The sequence below is a fragment of the Aquarana catesbeiana genome, linkage group LG13 (genome assembly GCF_042186555.1).
Source record: "Aquarana catesbeiana isolate 2022-GZ linkage group LG13, ASM4218655v1, whole genome shotgun sequence".
Taxonomy (NCBI): Eukaryota; Metazoa; Chordata; class Amphibia; order Anura; family Ranidae; genus Aquarana; species Aquarana catesbeiana.
This window is the reverse complement of record NC_133336.1, coordinates 190199746-190217636: the sequence shown is the minus strand read 5'-3', so window position 1 is coordinate 190217636 and position 17891 is coordinate 190199746. Positions and strand designations below refer to the sequence as shown.

At 42.5% G+C, this 17891-nt stretch overlaps 1 protein-coding gene across 1 annotated transcript; it reads right to left on the bottom strand.

Annotated features, from left to right (window-relative positions):
* Positions 1 to 539: 539 nt before the first annotated feature.
* On the bottom strand, positions 540 to 16489 carry DCST2 (DC-STAMP domain containing 2). Its single transcript, XM_073609023.1, is given in 16 exon segments — positions 540 to 581; positions 583 to 606; positions 608 to 767; positions 856 to 968; positions 970 to 987; positions 1490 to 1590; positions 2083 to 2251; positions 2508 to 2533; positions 5951 to 6109; positions 7330 to 7367; positions 7602 to 7816; positions 8067 to 8124; positions 8663 to 8852; positions 9694 to 9789; positions 12868 to 13038; positions 15898 to 16489. Coding segments are annotated over 16 exon segments (2064 nt in total). The 5' UTR covers positions 16382 to 16489.
* Between the last annotated feature and the right edge of the window lie 1402 nt (positions 16490 to 17891).

Sequence of the window (17891 nt, the reverse complement as noted above, 5' to 3'; positions counted from 1 at the left end):
TACTATAAATGATGTGACAAAAAATTTTTTTCAAAGCTGCTCTATAAGATACTTTCTTACACCAGGGTTCCTCCAGCTGTTGTTAGAAGAGCAGTGGCACATTGATCTCCACCCCCTCCCCCAATAGATAGATAGATAGATATATAGATATACATACTCGGACCTCCAAGCTAGAGTTATGTTCACTAAAGTCTGAGGTTTCCACATCACTGTCCTGCTGCCCTGGCCTCAATGTATTTCTGTACAATTTCTGTCTCCATTCCCTGTCTTCCAACGATGTGCTTCAGGTGCTTCTTCAGGGCTCTCTTCATCTTCCTCTTCTCGTCCCTCTTACCCTTCAAGACCTTCATCGCCTCGATCCAAAGTTCAAGCTGCTCCTCATGACTGAGGAGCAAAAAATACAGAGAAAATGTAAGTATTAAAAAAAAAACAAAAAAACAACAAAGACTTCCATTCATGCTTTAATAATATCAGATGTGCGAAGAAATTAGAATGACAAAACTTACCAGTTCCTCCTCGATGTCCACTTTTGACAAAACTTACAGTTCCTCCTCGATGTCCACTTTGTAGGCTAATGGGACCCATACAGATGACGCAGATGTTTGTTTAGGAGCTCAAAGCAGTCCTTGCAGTACAGACCTTTGCAGCCATTGGTCATGCATTCCACAAAATCCTCACTGATGGCCGGCGTGGTCATTTTGGCACACGCCATGCAGTACCGTTCCGTCGTTCCGAAAAGCTTCGTCAGGAGGCTAAATCCGGGAATCCTATAGACAGAAGAACATGTTGGTCACATTCACTAACTGGCACGGCAATATATTAAAGTTCCATAGCGGTACAAGAAATTAGACTTACTGTGCTGCAAGGATCATCAGGATGTTTGAGTGGCCCTCGTCTGCTATGTTCATCCGTACGCTCCTCTGTAAGGATGTTTCCAGATTCACCCTTTTGGTGAGCAGGTTGTTGAAACAGAAAGATTATCCGTTCCTAAAAGAATAAAAAATCTTAGTTAATAAAAGTGAACTCTAGACAAGACTAAATATAAAGCCTGAAGCTGTTGCAAATTTTTTCACTTGGAGACCTTACAGGTAACATCACTTCCTGAAGCAGGATGACAACGCAAAGCTGCTGCCTCACAATTAGCAGAAGTGTTGTCAGCCTGCCAATGGGCCACTTGGCTGCATATGGGTTCTATCAGATAGGAAACCCAACAGCCAACTGGAAGAGCTTGCATGGCAGGCTGACAACACTGCCGCTAATTGATAGCAACTTGCAGCTAAAAGCGTTGTTACTGGCAGGATCTCCAGGTAGGAAAAGTTGCAAAAGGTTCACATTAAAAAAAAAAAAAAAAAAAAAAAAAACATTCCTAGATACACATTAAATAGCAGGACTGCTTTGTAGTCCTATTTTGCCTTGGGCACTGCATAGACAGAACATGGCGATGGCCTGCAGAATAAACTGGCAATTGACAACAGATTGGTAAACTTACCTGCTCCCGTTGTGGAAAGTACCACGCTAAAATAGTCCGTTTTAGCCTCTGGATGTAGACTCCAAAGATAGACGTCATGAAGGCGAAAATGAACAAACCACCTGTAAATAGAGAAAAGAGAAAAGAAGATGGTTATGTTTTCTGAAGACCACTCTGGTGATGGGTTGATATTAGAGGAAAAACAATGTATCCCCCCAGACCAGCCATTTTCAACCAGGATTCCTCCAGTGGTTGCTAGGGGTTCCTTCATCTGTGGCTATTTGCCCCACCCCCCCACCCCCTTTCATGGTTCCTGCATAGTTCAGGGCCAACATCACATGGCAATCAAGACACTGGTGCTCTTTTTAGCTGGGGGCATTTAGACCACTACTGTAAAGGCATTCTTCCTACTGGCCACTGATGTAAAGGGAATTTTTCCCATTGACTCACAGTAAATTGGTTTTAGTAGGGGTCCCCTAAGACCTAATAGACAATTTCAAGGGTTCCTCAGGGGTAGAAAAGCTGCTTTAGATTATATAACCCCAGTGCAGCAATTAAAGGTGTCTCCTTAAGAATACATTTCTCTAGGACCTTGTAGGAAAACAGTAACTTACCAATGATCAGATACACGTAGTAGTTCGGCTCCGAAGGTACGGGGATACATTTCTTGGACATCACTGTGTAGTTTTTTTTGCCCGATGGTATACAGCGCATCCGCCAGCTGGGCAAGGATGTCACTGGTAAAGCCGCTTCCTGTAACATTGACGCTAATAGAATAGGGTGCTGGTGAAGAAAGAAGAAATAATAGTCGTTATTGTCATATTGGCATTTATACTATTATTATGTGTCCAGTTCAGGATGAACATATCTTCTTTTACAGGAGATGTTGGGGATACTTACCATTCACAGTGATGTCCCCATTCAGGACAGAAGAAGCCGCTGCCATGGTCCAGTACACATAGTAGTCGACAGCTATACAAAGAGAGACTAATAGGAGTTTCAGGAATATGCCATAGATATTAAATGTATAGCCTTTTACCTCCTTTCTGGTCAATGTCCAGGCCACTGCAAAGTAAAATAGAAAAATAAAAATGATGAGTGACATAACATCATGATCATCTTATATCTACATCTAATTTTTTTCCATTTCGAATTAAGTAGGGAAGGGGTTTTATTCTCCGTTAGATTATTTTTTGCCATCTTTGTCCTATTTGAGAGAGATTTCTTGTCTTCTAGACACAACAGGAAGTGAGAGCAAATCTCTCCAAAGTGGCACATCCGGTGTTACCTGAGTGCCCCCATTAGAAAATTTCCCCCCTATTATTACTGTTCTCACGACAACTTAGAGTTTTGGATCTTCTCAGAATTTTAGATCTTCTCTTACTTTCAACCCAGGTGACAATGGTCAGTAGCAGTGCTGGGATAAGGTCATCCAGCGCCCAGGGCAAAGATAGCAAAGTGCGCCCCCCACCCCGCGGGTTCAGACTTGGGCCCCCTTTCACACAGGCTTTCCGATTAGGTCTGTCTGTCAGTTTTTCAGGCGAACCTCCATTCACTCCTCGGGTGCGGCAGATGTCAGCGGTGACATGTCCACTGACACCCACCGCTATCCGATCCTGTCTGTGAAATCCAGACGGATGGAAACCCTATTTTCCATCCATCTGGCGATTGGATGAAAACAGCCAGGCCGTCCATTTTCATCCGATCTCCCCATAGAGGAGAGGGGGTCTCTGACAGGTCCATCTCAGCACAGTGAGCGGAGACGGACCTGTCATTCACCTGCTCAGCGGGGCTCAGTGGAACGATCCCCCCGCTGAGCAAAAGCGGAGTCCGTCGGGTGTACCGTCTGTATGAAATGACCCTAATAGTGGTGTAAGGTCTGTAATGTTTGTGACATGCACTAGAATAGTACTTGCAGTGTTGCACTGCAGCAACCTGAGAATAATGGGTGCACACATATGGGGTAGTGGTTTAAATTTGGAAATGTGGAAAAGAAGTCCATGACCCTTTTTCGAAAAATGTCCTGCACCATGGTGCTGCAGCACCATGTGGTTTGGTGGCACCATGTGGTTGGTGTGTGTGAAAATGTGTGCTTTAGCAGATATGTGGGGGTGCCTTTAACTATCAATGGCACTGCTGTGCATCTACCAAAGGACAGTGCGCTTCTGTGTTTGTCAACAAAACCGCAATTTTGTGCATGATCCTGGCATGCAAGCGTGTGAACCCAGCCTAATAGCGGCTTCACACTAGTGCGCTGTGGTTTGACCACAATGCGATTGTATGTGCGATTTACCTGCAGTTTTAGGTGTGCTCCTGATGAATTCTATTAGCCTGTGTGTTTTTCTGATTGCGCATCAAAGATGCAGCATGCAAGACTGTGATTTGCTTTCATGAAAACAGTCTAATAGAATTGAATGGGAGCGCACCTAAAACTGTGGGTAAACTGCAATATACAATCGCGCTGTGGCCAAACCATAGCACACCAGTGTGAACCTGCTATTAGTCCCCTGTTCACATTGACCGTGGCTTTAAAATTGTGCGACTTCACCTGAAATCGCATGATTTCAAAGCCGCATCTCAGTGCAAACTTTGGGTTGTGACTTTGAAGACATCTGGTGTGGCTCCTAAATCGCAAAAGTAGTGTATGTACTACTTTTTCAAATTGATGCGGTGCCACAAAGTCAGCGTCACATTGGTTTGACTTGTCGCATGACAAAATTGCTCCAATTTGAATGGGGGCTAAGAGATAAGAAAAGAGAGAATCAGTGAGGAGGTTGGAGTGGTAAAGGTATGTGCTAATGAAGAGCAAAGTGATGGAGTGTAGAGGACTGTGCTAGGCTGCATGGTGGGGACAGGACAATTACGAGAGCTAAAAGCAAACTGGGATGGAAAGGTAAGATTTGTGTGTGGAATGCTGAGCTGAAACAGGAGGCTGCATGATATGTGTAGTGAAGATCTATGGAGGGGACAGCAGATAAGAGAAGGAGAAGGGGAAAAAATGAACAAGCAGAGGAGTGAGGAGGATTGGTGCTGACTTATGCCCCGTACACACGGTCGGATTTTCCGATGGAAAATGTCCGATTGGAGCGTGTTGTTGGAAATTCCGACCGTGTGTGGGGCTCCATCAGACATTTTTCCATCGGATTTTCCGACACACAAAGTTGGAGAGCAGGAGATAAAATTTTCCGACAACAAAATCCGTTGTCGGAAAATTCCGATCGTGTGTACACAAAATCTGACGGACAAAGTGCCACGCATGCTCAGAATAAATAAAGAGATGAAAGCTATTGGCCACTGCCCCGTTTATAGTCCCGACGTACGTGTTTTACGTCCACCGCGTTTAGAACGATCGGATTTTCCGACAACTTTGTGTGACCGTGTGTAGACAAAACAAGTTTGAGCCAACATTCGTCGGAAAAAATCCTAGGATTTTGTTGTTGGAATGTCCGAACAAAGTCCGACCGTGTGTACGGCCCTATTACTGTGTGATCACTGCAGAAAAGGTAGAGAGGGGGTGTAGACAGGGTGGAGCCGAGATGAGCCGGACCATAGTAAGAGTAACAGGAAAGAAGGTGAAGTGACCCGGGAAGGATAGCAAGTTGAGGGCGGGAGTGTGGCTTGCTGGAGGAGAGTGATTATTAGCAGAGATAAGGCAGAGTTGGATGAGCGGAGGAGTCCGGTAATCAGTAGATATGCGGTGAATACACAGTCACTCCTGTCAGTGAGGCAGGAACAGCTACCGTAGCTCCCAGTGCGCCCCCTCCTCCCCTCAGATTAAGACACCACCCAGGGCAGTCGCCCCCTCCTGCCCACCCCTTGTTACCGACCCTGGTCAGTAGGACAATTAGAGAGGGTAAGGACTCCATAGTGAAAAAGAAAGCAAAAATAACGTGGCAGGGGATCCAACCCTGAATCTGAAGACCTAACCTAATTTAGAGATGGGTAAAATGTATGCTCAGTCTTAAAGAGGGAGTCCCACCTGAAAAAAAAAAATTATTAAAAGCCAGCAGCTACAAATACTGCTGACTTTTAATAAACGGACACTTACATGTCCTGGAGTCCAGCGATGTCGGCAGCCGAAGCCAAGCAACCGCTCGGCTCTCGGCTGCTGCCGCCGCCATTCTCAGTGAGGGAATAAGGAAGTGAAGCGTTGCGGCTTCACTTCCCAGTTCCCTACTGCGCATGTGCGAGTCACGCTGCGCATCCTAAGTGGTCCCCCGCTATCTCCTGGGACCTGTGGTGTTTCCCAGGAGACAGCGGGGTGGTCCGGGAGGGGGGCGTGACTCCCGCGGGAGTCTATTCCCAGAAGTGGGTGCAGATACCTGTATTATACAGGTATCTGCACCCCCCTCCCCCCTGAAAGGTGCCAGTTGTGGGCACCGGAGGGGGGGGGAAATCAGATGAGCGGAAGTTCCACTTTTTGGGTGGAACTCCGCTTTAAATAAACAAAAAAAAACTAAATTAAGGACTATGCATGCTTACTTGGTCGGACCAGTCCGTAAGATTCCTTCTTGGAGAGCGGCAGAAGGTTTGTCGAACCTTGCTTGATCCTCATAGCATCTAAACGAATAAATTCTCGTGTGATATAGATGTTGTCAAAGTTGTCATCAGTTAAATAATTTTTGAAGGTACCGATAAGCCCTGAAAAAAAAAAAAAAAGAAAGGCAAGGGTTACAAATGGTATACACAGGACAAGGTCTATCTCTAGCTCTAATGCCGTGTACACACGACCGGACCTTTTGATGGACTGAATCACGTCGGACTTTCCGACGGACGTTCGACAGACTTTCGTCGAATCGGACTTGTCTACACACAATCACACTAAAGTCCGACGGATTCGACAGTGATGACGTACGACCCGGACTAGAAATAAGGAAGTTCATAGCCAGTAGCCAATAGCTGCCCTAGCGTCGGTTTTCGTCCGTCGGACTAGCATACAGACGAACAGATTTTTTGACCGGACTCGAATCGGTCGGAAAGATTTGAAACATGTTATAAATCTAAAGTCCGTCACATTTTTGACAGAAAAGGTCCGCTGCTGGTCCGATGAAGCCCACACACGATCGAATTGTCCAAAGGATTCGTTCCGTCGGACAAGTTTTGGTCGATAAGTCCGGCCATACAGCCGATAAGGCTGTATTCACACTGTAGCATCACGCTTTGAGCGTTTTTTTCAGGTGTTTGGGCGTTCGAGCCAGTCAAAGCATTTTCATTCATATCTATGCATTTGATTTGTTATAAATTATTAATTTATTTTTATTTAATAATTGTAATTGAGCAGAAAAAACACTCAAAAACATGCGACAAAAATGCCTAATGCCGCGTACACACACGAGCGGACTTTTGACCGGACTGGTCCGACGGTCTATCCGATGGATTTTCGGCGGACTTCCAACGGACTTTCCTAACGAACGGACTTGCCTACACACGATCACACCAAAGTCCGACAGATTCGTACGTGATGACGTAAGACCGGACTAAAATAAGGAAGTTGATAGCCAGTAGCCAATAGCTGCCCTAGCGTCGGTTTTAGTCCGTCGGACTAGCATACAGACGAGCGGATTTTTTTGACCGGACTCGAGTCTGTTGGAAAAGATTTGAAACATGTTTTATTTCTAGGTCCGTCCTGACTTTTTGGGGAAAAAAGTCCGCTGGAGCCCACACACAATCGAATTGTCCGCCGGAGTCCGGTCCGCCGGACCAAGTCTGCCGGAAAAGTCCGCTCGTGTGCACGCGGCAATAAACGTTCCAATCAAGCGTTTACATGCACCTTTATTAATGAATTATTACTATTTATTTTTAATGTAATTACATTTTAACAAAAAAAAAACCCCAAGCCCACTATCAAAATGTGCTAAGACACTTAAAAATGTGCGAATCAAGAGTTTTCCATGCATTTCTATGGAACAAAAAAAAAAAAAAAAATGCTTCAAAAACCGCAACCAATCTACCCGATTGAGCTACAAAAAAAGCCCCAGAACTTTTTTAAGTTTCAGGCGACTTGTAGTGGAGATGTGAAGCATCTCCATAGATAATATTGAATTTTTTCTCCTCCAACATTTTGGAGCTGCTAGCTTCAAAGCGCTGAGGTGTACATGGGGCCAAAACCTGTTGAGGAGCTAAAAGTACTTACTGATAGAAGGTGAAGATGGCGATAACGAAGATGGAGTAGGAGAATATGTGAAAGATTTCCCGGTATGGATCGAGATCCTGTTTTATTTCCTCCGTGATGTCACTAGCAATGGTGAATACACTCTTGCTAGCGTTGACTGTTCCACCAAAATCGTAGTTAACGGTCATATTAAAATCAAATTTATTCTTCAGATCTTGTAGCACAGCCAGGACAAGCTGCAAGAAGAGAAAAGAGGTTAGAGATTTATTGCAGATTTTTTTTATGTTTTTACCAAAATGTTAAAGGCTAAGTCCACCTTTTTACAAACCAGGGAGAAGAAACCACCTCACTCCTTTACAGGGGTGGATGGTTTGGGTGTGGAGGGGTCCCATTTGTATGTTACATTCTAAATATGGGTGTAACCATGGTCCAAAAGATGGAGTTAGCCTTTAATTTTGAGCAATTTTGTTATACTTACGAGCTTTAACGTTCTTCTGCATATATTCTCCTACGTAGGACGGTATGACACAGACGACGGTGCCAGCTGTAAAAGAAAAACAGAAAGCATAAAGATTAGAGTCAAGTCGTAATAAGGTCAATGTAACTCTTTATGAACACCTAGGACTTCAGTTATCAGGAGATCTGGTGTGTTTTCACCATACTAACCAACCAAGGCAAGTTTGATGGGTCAGATAAATTAGCCTTGTTTCTCCAAGACTTTTCACCATACTAACCAACCAAGGCAAGTTGATGGGTCAGATAAATTAGCCTTGTTTCTCCAAGACTTCAGTAATCAGGGGATATGGTGTGTTTTCCCCATTACCAACCAACCAACTAACCAACCAACGAAAGTTTGATGGGTCGGATGAATTAGCCTTCTTTCTCCAAGAGAAAAATTTAAAGTGACATTTCTTGGAAGATCTTATGAGCCATGAAATGTGCCAGTTCATGAAGGATTACATATCCCCTTTCATCCATTGCTACATTCACTTTTCAATCAGAAGCAAAATGGTGGTCATGAAAAGGAACTTCACCACACTGACAGCCGAGTCCTGAATTTTTTAACAATAGAAAAAACATACCTTTGGCCACTTCGCATAGCCATGTGAATCCATCTACGATGTTGCAAAGAACGCCGGCTCCTATGTCCAAGCAGTTTTTCCTTGGCATCTGCGAATGCCTTGGTGCACTTCCTGTGTGGGTTCAGAAGCTCTTCGTTGCAGATGTCCCCGATGCTGTGAATGAAGGCCCATATGTGATTGAGCGTCTTGCCTACAAGAAAGAAGTCAGAGTCAGACCTGGATGTCATGTACAGGAATGGACAGTTAAAGAAAAAAAAAAAAAAAAGACCCCCCTCCCATCCCCGTCCACCTCTGGTCTTGTAATTGAAGTGAACTAACAATTTAAAGCGGATTTCCACCCCAGAAATGGAACTTGGAACTTCCACTGATCGGATTCCTCCCCCCTTCGGTGCCACATTTGGCACCTTTCAGGGGGGAGCAGATACCTGTTAAATCCAGGTATCTGCTCCCCACTTCCGGGCAAAGTCTGAATGTCCAGGAACCCCCCCCACCCCCCCCCCCAGCTGTCTTCAGGGAGACACACCAGTCCCAGAAGACAGCAGGGACCATTCAGAATTCCCGGCGCGACTCGTGTATGCGCAGTAGGAAACAGGCTTACGGCTTTACTTCCTATTTCCCTTAGTAACAATGTCGACATCTGCACACGCAGCTGAGGGACGGGTCGGCTTCGAGTGCCAACATCGTGGGCTCCCTGGACAGGTAAGTGTCCTTCTATTAAAAGTCAGCAGTATTTGTAGCTGTTGACTTTACATTTTTTTTCCCAGGCAGAACTCCTCTTTAAGGAAAGGGGTAAAAACTGTAATTCTTGCTGCTATATTTATAAAGCATTGAATGTGACATTCACTGCATGCGTTTTTAACGACAGCGAATGTTATGTGAATGTAACATTAAATCCTTCATTAGTATCCCCCCCCCACTGGGTGTAATTCTTACAGATAACAAATCTAGCAATGTCTGTCGGGTTTTTTTCCTCTACTTGAGGAGCCCCATCTACCCACCAACTCAAAGCTGAAATGTTACTTACCAATCACTTTCATCCGATTCCCTGGCTCTTTGAAAATAATTCTTGGCTTTTCCAGCAACATTTTTTACTTTGCCCGCTATTTCTTTCAGGTATTTCAAAGCATCTGCAGGAGAGAAGAAAAAATACATTATAGGTTTAAAATGCTCCATTGTATGAGTCCAATTCACAAAGCTTCAACACTGAGATAAGATCTTATATTAGCCGTGTACCTTTTAATTTTCAAATAAAAATGGGTATTTATCTATCCATCAATAGAATTGCTTGGTTATTAAATACATTTGCACATCATAGTATGCTCCCCCTTTTGAATGAATACTATCTGTGCTGGCCTAGCTCCTCTGCTTCTCCTTCCTACGTGAACGAGATGTATATAGATATTGTACTGAAACAATTTCTGGTTACCCCAAGATCCTGTTCACACTAGTGTGCTTTTGCCGTGCTAAAATGCACCTTCCCAGTATGGTAAAGCCGCATGAAAAATAGTCCCCTTTACCACCAGTTCACACAAGAATGGGGTGCGGGAAAGGCACATTCTGTGCAAGTTTCCCACACCGGGTTCAAATTGCACTGCCTATGTGATCTGCTGCGGGTATCAAAATATTCCTAATGACACCTAAAGGCAGATCACAAACGTAATGCGTTGTCTACACCATATCGCATGGTACTATGCGGTTTGGTGCTGTGCGTTATTGAAAAGTAGTGAATGCGCTACCGTTTGTGTGATCCAGTGCGATTTCAGCCACTTCAAATGAATGGACTGAAAATTGAAGGGCACTGAATCACACAGAAATGCAGATCACGTTCCTGTGCAATTCAGCGGCTCTTACATCATACCCAACTGTTCACATCTATATGACCTTAGACTAAGCTTGGAACGCCAGGCATTTCATTCCTATCCAGAGCAATGTACGCATTAATAGAAAAAAAAAACACCGTCCTCCCAACCAGCCACCATAGCCTGTGTATAAGGATTCCACCTACATGTCTCCGCCAAGTAACCACGCCCTAGGGGGTAACAGATTATGCTGGCTGGTTGGGAGAGCGGCGTTCTCTAGTCACATCTATGTGCTGTATTTCGAAAAGTCCTGTTTGAAAAATGCACTAAAAACGCACCTTCCATTACATATAGTCAGTGGGAGCTCATCAAAAATGCTCTGCGTGTCCTTTTAAGTGCATTTTTTGAGTTGCATATCAAATTTTTCCGTAGGAAATCAGGGAGGAAAACACATGCCCAATGCATTTAAAATGAAGTTTTCAGTCAATTTTGCAACAAAATAAGCTCTTCGGTTAAAACTTATGTTGTCTTGCACTTGTCTTTTTTTTTCTGTATTTTTATCTATATATCTATATACCTATAGCTCTATATCTATCCATACACACACCTATATTATATATATATATATATATATATATATATATATATATATATATATATATATATATATATATATATATATATATATATATATATATATATATATATATATATATATATATATATATATATGAGAATGGTAGAGATTTACACACACACCTATATATATTCTATCTCTATCCATACAAACGCTTATGTATTACACACATATATATATATATATATATATATATATATATATATACACACACACACACACACACACATACATATACATATATATATATATATATATATATATATATATATATATATATATATATATATATATATATATATATATATATATATATATACACATACTCGAGTATAAGCCGAGATTTTCAGCCTTTTTTTTTTAGGCTGAAAGTCACCACCGTCTGCCTACCTGATCAGCGTGTCATGCAGACAGACGGCGGCCAGCATGTCACAAAAACATTCGGCGGCCATTACAGTGTTTAAAAACCGCGCCTCCTCCTCGTCTGTGATAGGCAGAACACTCCATTTCCCAGCAGTCAGTATTCAGCCTATCGTCCGTGGTATGAGGATGAGAGGATGAGAGGATGTCCATGATAGGCTGAACACTGACTGCTGGGAAATTTGAGAGTTCTGCCTATCACAGACCAGGAGGAGGCGCGGCTTTTGAACACTGGAATGACTGCCGAATGTTTTTATGACACGCTGATCGGTGGATGCAGAGCGGCACACGGAGAATGCAGATTGGCACAGGAGGCATGCACAGGACACAGAGAGGATGCAGATCGGCACAGGAGATATGCACAGGACACATGGAGGTATACACAGGACATAGTGAGGTAGGCAGATCTGCACAGGTAGGCATGCACAGGACACAGGGAGGTATGCAATAGACACAGGTAGGCATGCACAGGACACAGGGAGGAATGCAGCTGCAGATGGGCATTGTTGACCCTCTTTTCCACTTACAGTAACTGCTGCATTTCTCACCGTCGGCTTATACTCGGGTCAATAAGTTTTCCCAGTTTTTTTTAGTAAATTAGGGGCCTCGGCTTATATTCAGATCGACCTATACTCGAGTATATATGGTATATATATTCTATATCCATCTTATTGTTTATTTCTGTAAATTTTTTTGAAAACAATAAAAAATTAGCATTGTACGTTGGGTTATATTTTAACGTGGCACATTAAAAACGTGATCAGCATTTTTTTTTTTTTTTAAACCAGCCCTAGTTTTATTTATATATAATATATATATATATATATATATATATATATATATATATATATATATATATATATATATATATATATATATAATGAATTTTTTTTAAATCTCATTTAAAGCCTTACGTGTCTAAAATGGTTATATTTTTGGAAATAACAACGGCCTTGTGAAAAAAGGTTCTAAGGGCCCATTCACAGTACTACCTTGTATGACACATTTGCATTAGGAATGAGTTCCATCATGTGAACGAGTTCCATCAAGTGCTACAATGCCCATCTATTTGTGCATTAAGGTGTATGCCATTAACCAGCCTATTTAAAAAGAATCGGCTGCAATGCAACTCAACACCCAAAAATATGTAGGCCTAGCCGTCTTTGCAGTTCAGCACGCTGCAATTGAGGTGCATGGATGGTGGTGCATTGCAGATTTGTTGTTGAGATGCACTGAGGTGTATTTTCATTTGAGAGGCAGCGCACCAATGCCATACATCAATTAATGCTCTGTTATGAAGGGGCCCTAAGGGCCACATCAATTCTATTCCCTGCTACCGTGTTACTTACTTATTAGTGGCTCCTTGATGCTTTTCGCGATCTCTATGAACTGACTTGTGACCGTTTCCACACCACAGCCGGCGGCAGTTGAGCCTCTCTTGATGTTCTCTATGATGTTGGATGCTGGTCCGTTCATTACCATGGCGATGATGATGATCAGGATGATGTTCCTTGAGGTTTCTAAAAGAGAGAATTTTTTTATTAATATAACAAGACATTTTTTTGGAACAAGAACTGGATTGCATGGAATCATGGTACCATGCTACTGGGTCTGCGTTTGCAACCTGCATTGGCGGTGACATTAACCACTTGCTGACCTCTGCACGCCGATATACGTCAGCACAATGGCAGCAGCGGGCAAATGGGCGTACCTGTACATCCCTTTTAGGAGGCGGGGATAGCAGGCGCGTGCCACGTGACCGTGCCCGCGATCGTGTCAGGGAGCTACAGAACGGGGAGATATAAACAAGGCATTTCCCCGTTCTGCCTTGTGTCATGACAGAGATCACTGCTCTCTGTCATCGGGAGCAGTGATCGCTGTCATGTGAGTTGAAGCCCATCCCCCCACAGTTAGAATCACTCCCTAGGACACACTTAATCCCTTCATCGCCCCCTAGTGGTTAACCCCTTCCCTGCCAGTGTCCTTTACACAGTAATCAGTGCATTTTTATAGCACTGATCGCTGTATAAATGAACATGGTCCCAAAATAGTGTCAAAAGTGTCCCATGTGTCCGCCATAATGTCGCAGTCCCGATTTTAAAAAAAAGCAGATCGCCGCCATTTCTAATTTAAAAAATAAATAAATAAAAATGCCATAAAACTATCCGCTATTTTGTAGACGCTATAACTTTTGCGCAAACCAATCAATATACACTTATTGTGATTTTTTTTTTTTTTTTACCAAAAATATGTAGAAGAATACATATCGGCCTAAACTGAGGAAAAAAAAAATGTTTTATATATTTTGGGGGATATTTATTATAGCAAAAAAATGTTTTTTTTTTTCAAAATTGTCGTTCATTTTTTGTTTATAGCGCAAAAAATAAAAACCACAGAGGTGATCAAATACCACCAAAAGAAAGTTCTATTTGTGGGGGGGAAAAAAAAAAAAAAAAAAAGGACGTGAATTTTGTTTAGGTGCAATGTCGCACGACCGCGCAATTGTCAGTTAAAGAGACGCAGTGCCGTATCGTAAAAAGTGCTCTGGTCAGGAAGGGGGCAAAATCTTCTGGGGCTGAAGCGGTTAACTTATCATTGACACCAGTTGCAGATCGCAAATGCAGTGCACTTTGAATGTGGTGCTGGAAAAAAAAAAAGGGTTTCCCGCACGTTCTGGTGTCAACTGGCCCTAAATTCCCTGGAATGCACAATAATGAAAGGAAAAAAAAAAAAAAAAAGGGAAAAAAAGCACAGGAACGCATTGAAAACGTGTCAAAAACTGTGTAAATGTGCATGCAAAAAAAAAAATGCATCTGTAATGCAGAATCTGTAGTGTGAAAAAGCCCTGACTGTGGTAGAGTACTGTCTTTGGATTGATCCACACCAGGTACTTTCCAGTGCGTTTCTGAAACTGCATCCATAACGCATGTGCTATGTTTGCTGTGTATTCATATTGCCATGTATTGCAATGGCCCTGGTTCTAGAGTTGCCACCTCATCCCTTTAAACCCGAACACATATGAATTACACAGGTTCTGAGGCTAATTTAATGCGGATAAGGCACCGAGTTTAATTACCACCTTAATCATCCACAGAACTTGCGCAATTAACCGCTTCCCGACTGGCTCCTGTAGATATACGTCAGCAGAATGGCACGGCTGCGCAAAGGAACGTACCCATATGTTACTTTGAATTTGCCGCCGTGTGCGCGCGCACCTGCCGCGAGCTCTGTAAGTCGGGTCGCGGGTCCCGCGGACTCGATCGCCGCGGGAATACACGCGATCGCCTCACGGAGAGGACGAACGGGGAGATGCTGATGTAAACAGCATCTCCCCGTTCTGCCTAGTGACAAGTGTCACTGATCTCTGCTCCCTGTCATCGGAGCAGAGATCAGTGACGTCACAAACACAGCCCATCCCCCTACAGTTAGTAATCACTCCCAGTACTGATTTAACCCCTCCCCACCCCGTAGTGGTTAACCCCTTCACTGCCAGTGTCATTTATACAGGAATCAATGCATTTTTATAGCACTGATTGCTGTATAAATGACAATGGTCCCAAAAATGTGTCAAAAATGTCCGCCATAACGTCACAGTCACAATAAAAAAAAAAAAAAAAAAAAAAAAAAAAAACGCTGATCGCCGCCTTTACTAGTAAAAAAAAAAAAAAATTATTAATAAAAATGCCATAAAACTATCCCCTATTTTGTAAACGCTATAACTTTTGCGCAAACAAATCAATAAACGCTTATTGCTATTTTTCTTTTTACCAAAAATATGTAGAAGAATACGTATCGGCCTAAACTGAAGAAAAAAAATGTTTTTTTATATTTTTTTGGGATATTTATTATAGCAAAATGTGAAAAATAATGCGATTTTTTTTTTTCAAAATTGTCGCTTTTTTTTTTGTTTATAGCGAAAAAAAAAAAAAAAAAAAAAAAATCGCAGAGATGATCAAATACCACCAAAAGAAAGCTCTATTTGTGGGAAAAAAAGGACATCAATTTTGTTTTGGAGCCACGTCGCACGACCGCGCAATTGTCAGTTAAAGCGACAGTGCCGAATCGCAGAAAGTGCTCTGGTCAGGAAGGGGGTAAATCCTACTGGGGCTGAAGTGGTTAATATGTGTTCAGTTTTAAAGGGATGAGGTGGCAACCCTACCTGGTTCACACCAGTGCTTCTAACAGAAGTGCAACCTGCTGCATTATGTTCATCCAGAATGCATCAAAATGCATGTAAATGCACCAGGGTGCACATTGTCCTAATGAAAATAAAGTGTTTTCAAGTGTCAAATAAAAAAAAAAAAAATAAAAAAAAGGAGGAAAAAAGGCACTGGTGAATGGAGAAACCCCAATCCTATTGAAGACTTAAAGAAACTCACTAGAAAAGAGATGGGGCATCATCAAGAAGACGGTGGCCCGGATCTTGTAGGAGAAGGCCATTCCGATGCTGAGGAAGAAGCCGATGGAGATGGTGGAGAAGACGCAGAAGTTGAAGTTGTAACTCTTGAAGAATATCACCAGATAGGCATAGATGATCGTGAGGACTAAGCCCATCAGGAATGCAAAGAAGCTGGATTTAAATTTGGCCACCCGGCTCCTCCTTTTCCTCTTCCTCAGATATCCAGGTATCCGTTCCTTGTTGCTGAAATGGTCAAGCCCTGTGACCTGAGTGGGGTCCTTCAGATCGGCGGCTCTGGGACACCAATCCGGGAGGCAGTCCCGCTCACAGAACTCGGAACACTGGGAAGATTTGAAACATGCTTTCAAGCAAGCACGTAACAGAATGCAGGGGTTGATGAAGGAGCAGAACGCCCTACAACACCCGCCCACATACTCACGAGGGCTCTGATAGTTGCCTCTCATTTTATTTGCTTTGGTAAATTACCAATACAAATGCTAATACGATAGGTTGCAAAAATTGCAAAGTACTACTGGTTATCACCAGGTAGAAATCAGTTACTTCCGCTGAGATTTCCCGAAAAAAACTCGAGAATTCAAAAGAATTATGAGAGTGTCACAAAAACACAAACTCACTCTTCCAGCTGCAAGCACTAACTGACACTGAGAGCCTGCAACTGCTAAAGATAAACTGTGCCTGCTCTATGATGTCACTAGTGGGAGTAGCCAATCACAGCAGAGAGAGAGAGAGAGAGAGAGACTGACTCAAGGTTGCCATAGCAACAGTGGCAGTTGGGATCTCAGAATTTGAATCTGGCAGAGAGAAAAAAAACTCATTAACCCCTTCCTGTCCACAAGAAATCTTTTCAGTTTGTGTGTGTGTGTGTTCCATGGGGCCATGGTTGAGTTCCAGCACCTATTGTTTGAGAAAAAAAGCCCTGTGTATGCATGTATGTGTATATATATATGTATATATACACACACACACAAATTGTACAGGATTATACATAGTGGCAAGTTTGTACAGCGCTTGTATAGATTATATAATTAACAATTTAATAAAGAATGTATATTTATAATTATATATTTTCTGAAAGCAGAAGACCTGGGCAATAAAACGGTGACCAGTGTGATTGTTTTGATTGTGTGACATTGGCGTGTATGTGTATATAATATTAAACACATGTATATATGTGTGTCTTTATACATTATATATGTGAAGGAATGTGATGTAGATAATAATAATAGTAATCTGAAAATGTCTATTTTCTTATGTGCATACATATTTTTCTCCTTACTCATTATATAAGTATACAGATTTGCTCTGTTCCTATATTTTCTCAAGATGGCGATTACCCCCTACCTCCCACACATCAAAAGAATGCGGAACTGGAGATAAGACCAGAGAGAGCCAAACCTCGTTATGAAAATTATCCATCTTCTTTTCTATCTTAACCAATGAGATGTACCTATTAGACTGACATAGCAATGACGTATTTGTGTGTATAAAACATTAACACCGCCTTGAATAAATTAGAAGTGTAACAGTAACGAAACTGAGCGTGTCTCAGTGTGTTTACTTTTATATGCATGCATATCAACACTTTTCAAATTAGAGACAGCAGCAGATAACCTTGAGCTCGATTGGAGCTCTTAATCATTTCCATAACAGATGGTGCCGAAACCCGGGATCTCAGGCTACGGTCGAAGTTATACCGCGACAAGCATTCGGGCGTTAACTGATTAATGAGAGTGGGGTTTGCGCAGCCCTAACAGTACCGGTGAGTTGATTGATATTCTTACCACTGTACGACTCTCTTATCTTTCGGTTGACGGCTGGATTCTGTCGGTATGCTGAGACTGTTTTAGAGGCAGGTATTTCCTCGCCTGAGGTTGTTTTAACGAACCTGCCAATGGGTTTCTGCTGACTGTATTCTTTGTTCACTGTCTGCCATTCTTTGGGCTACGAAACTCA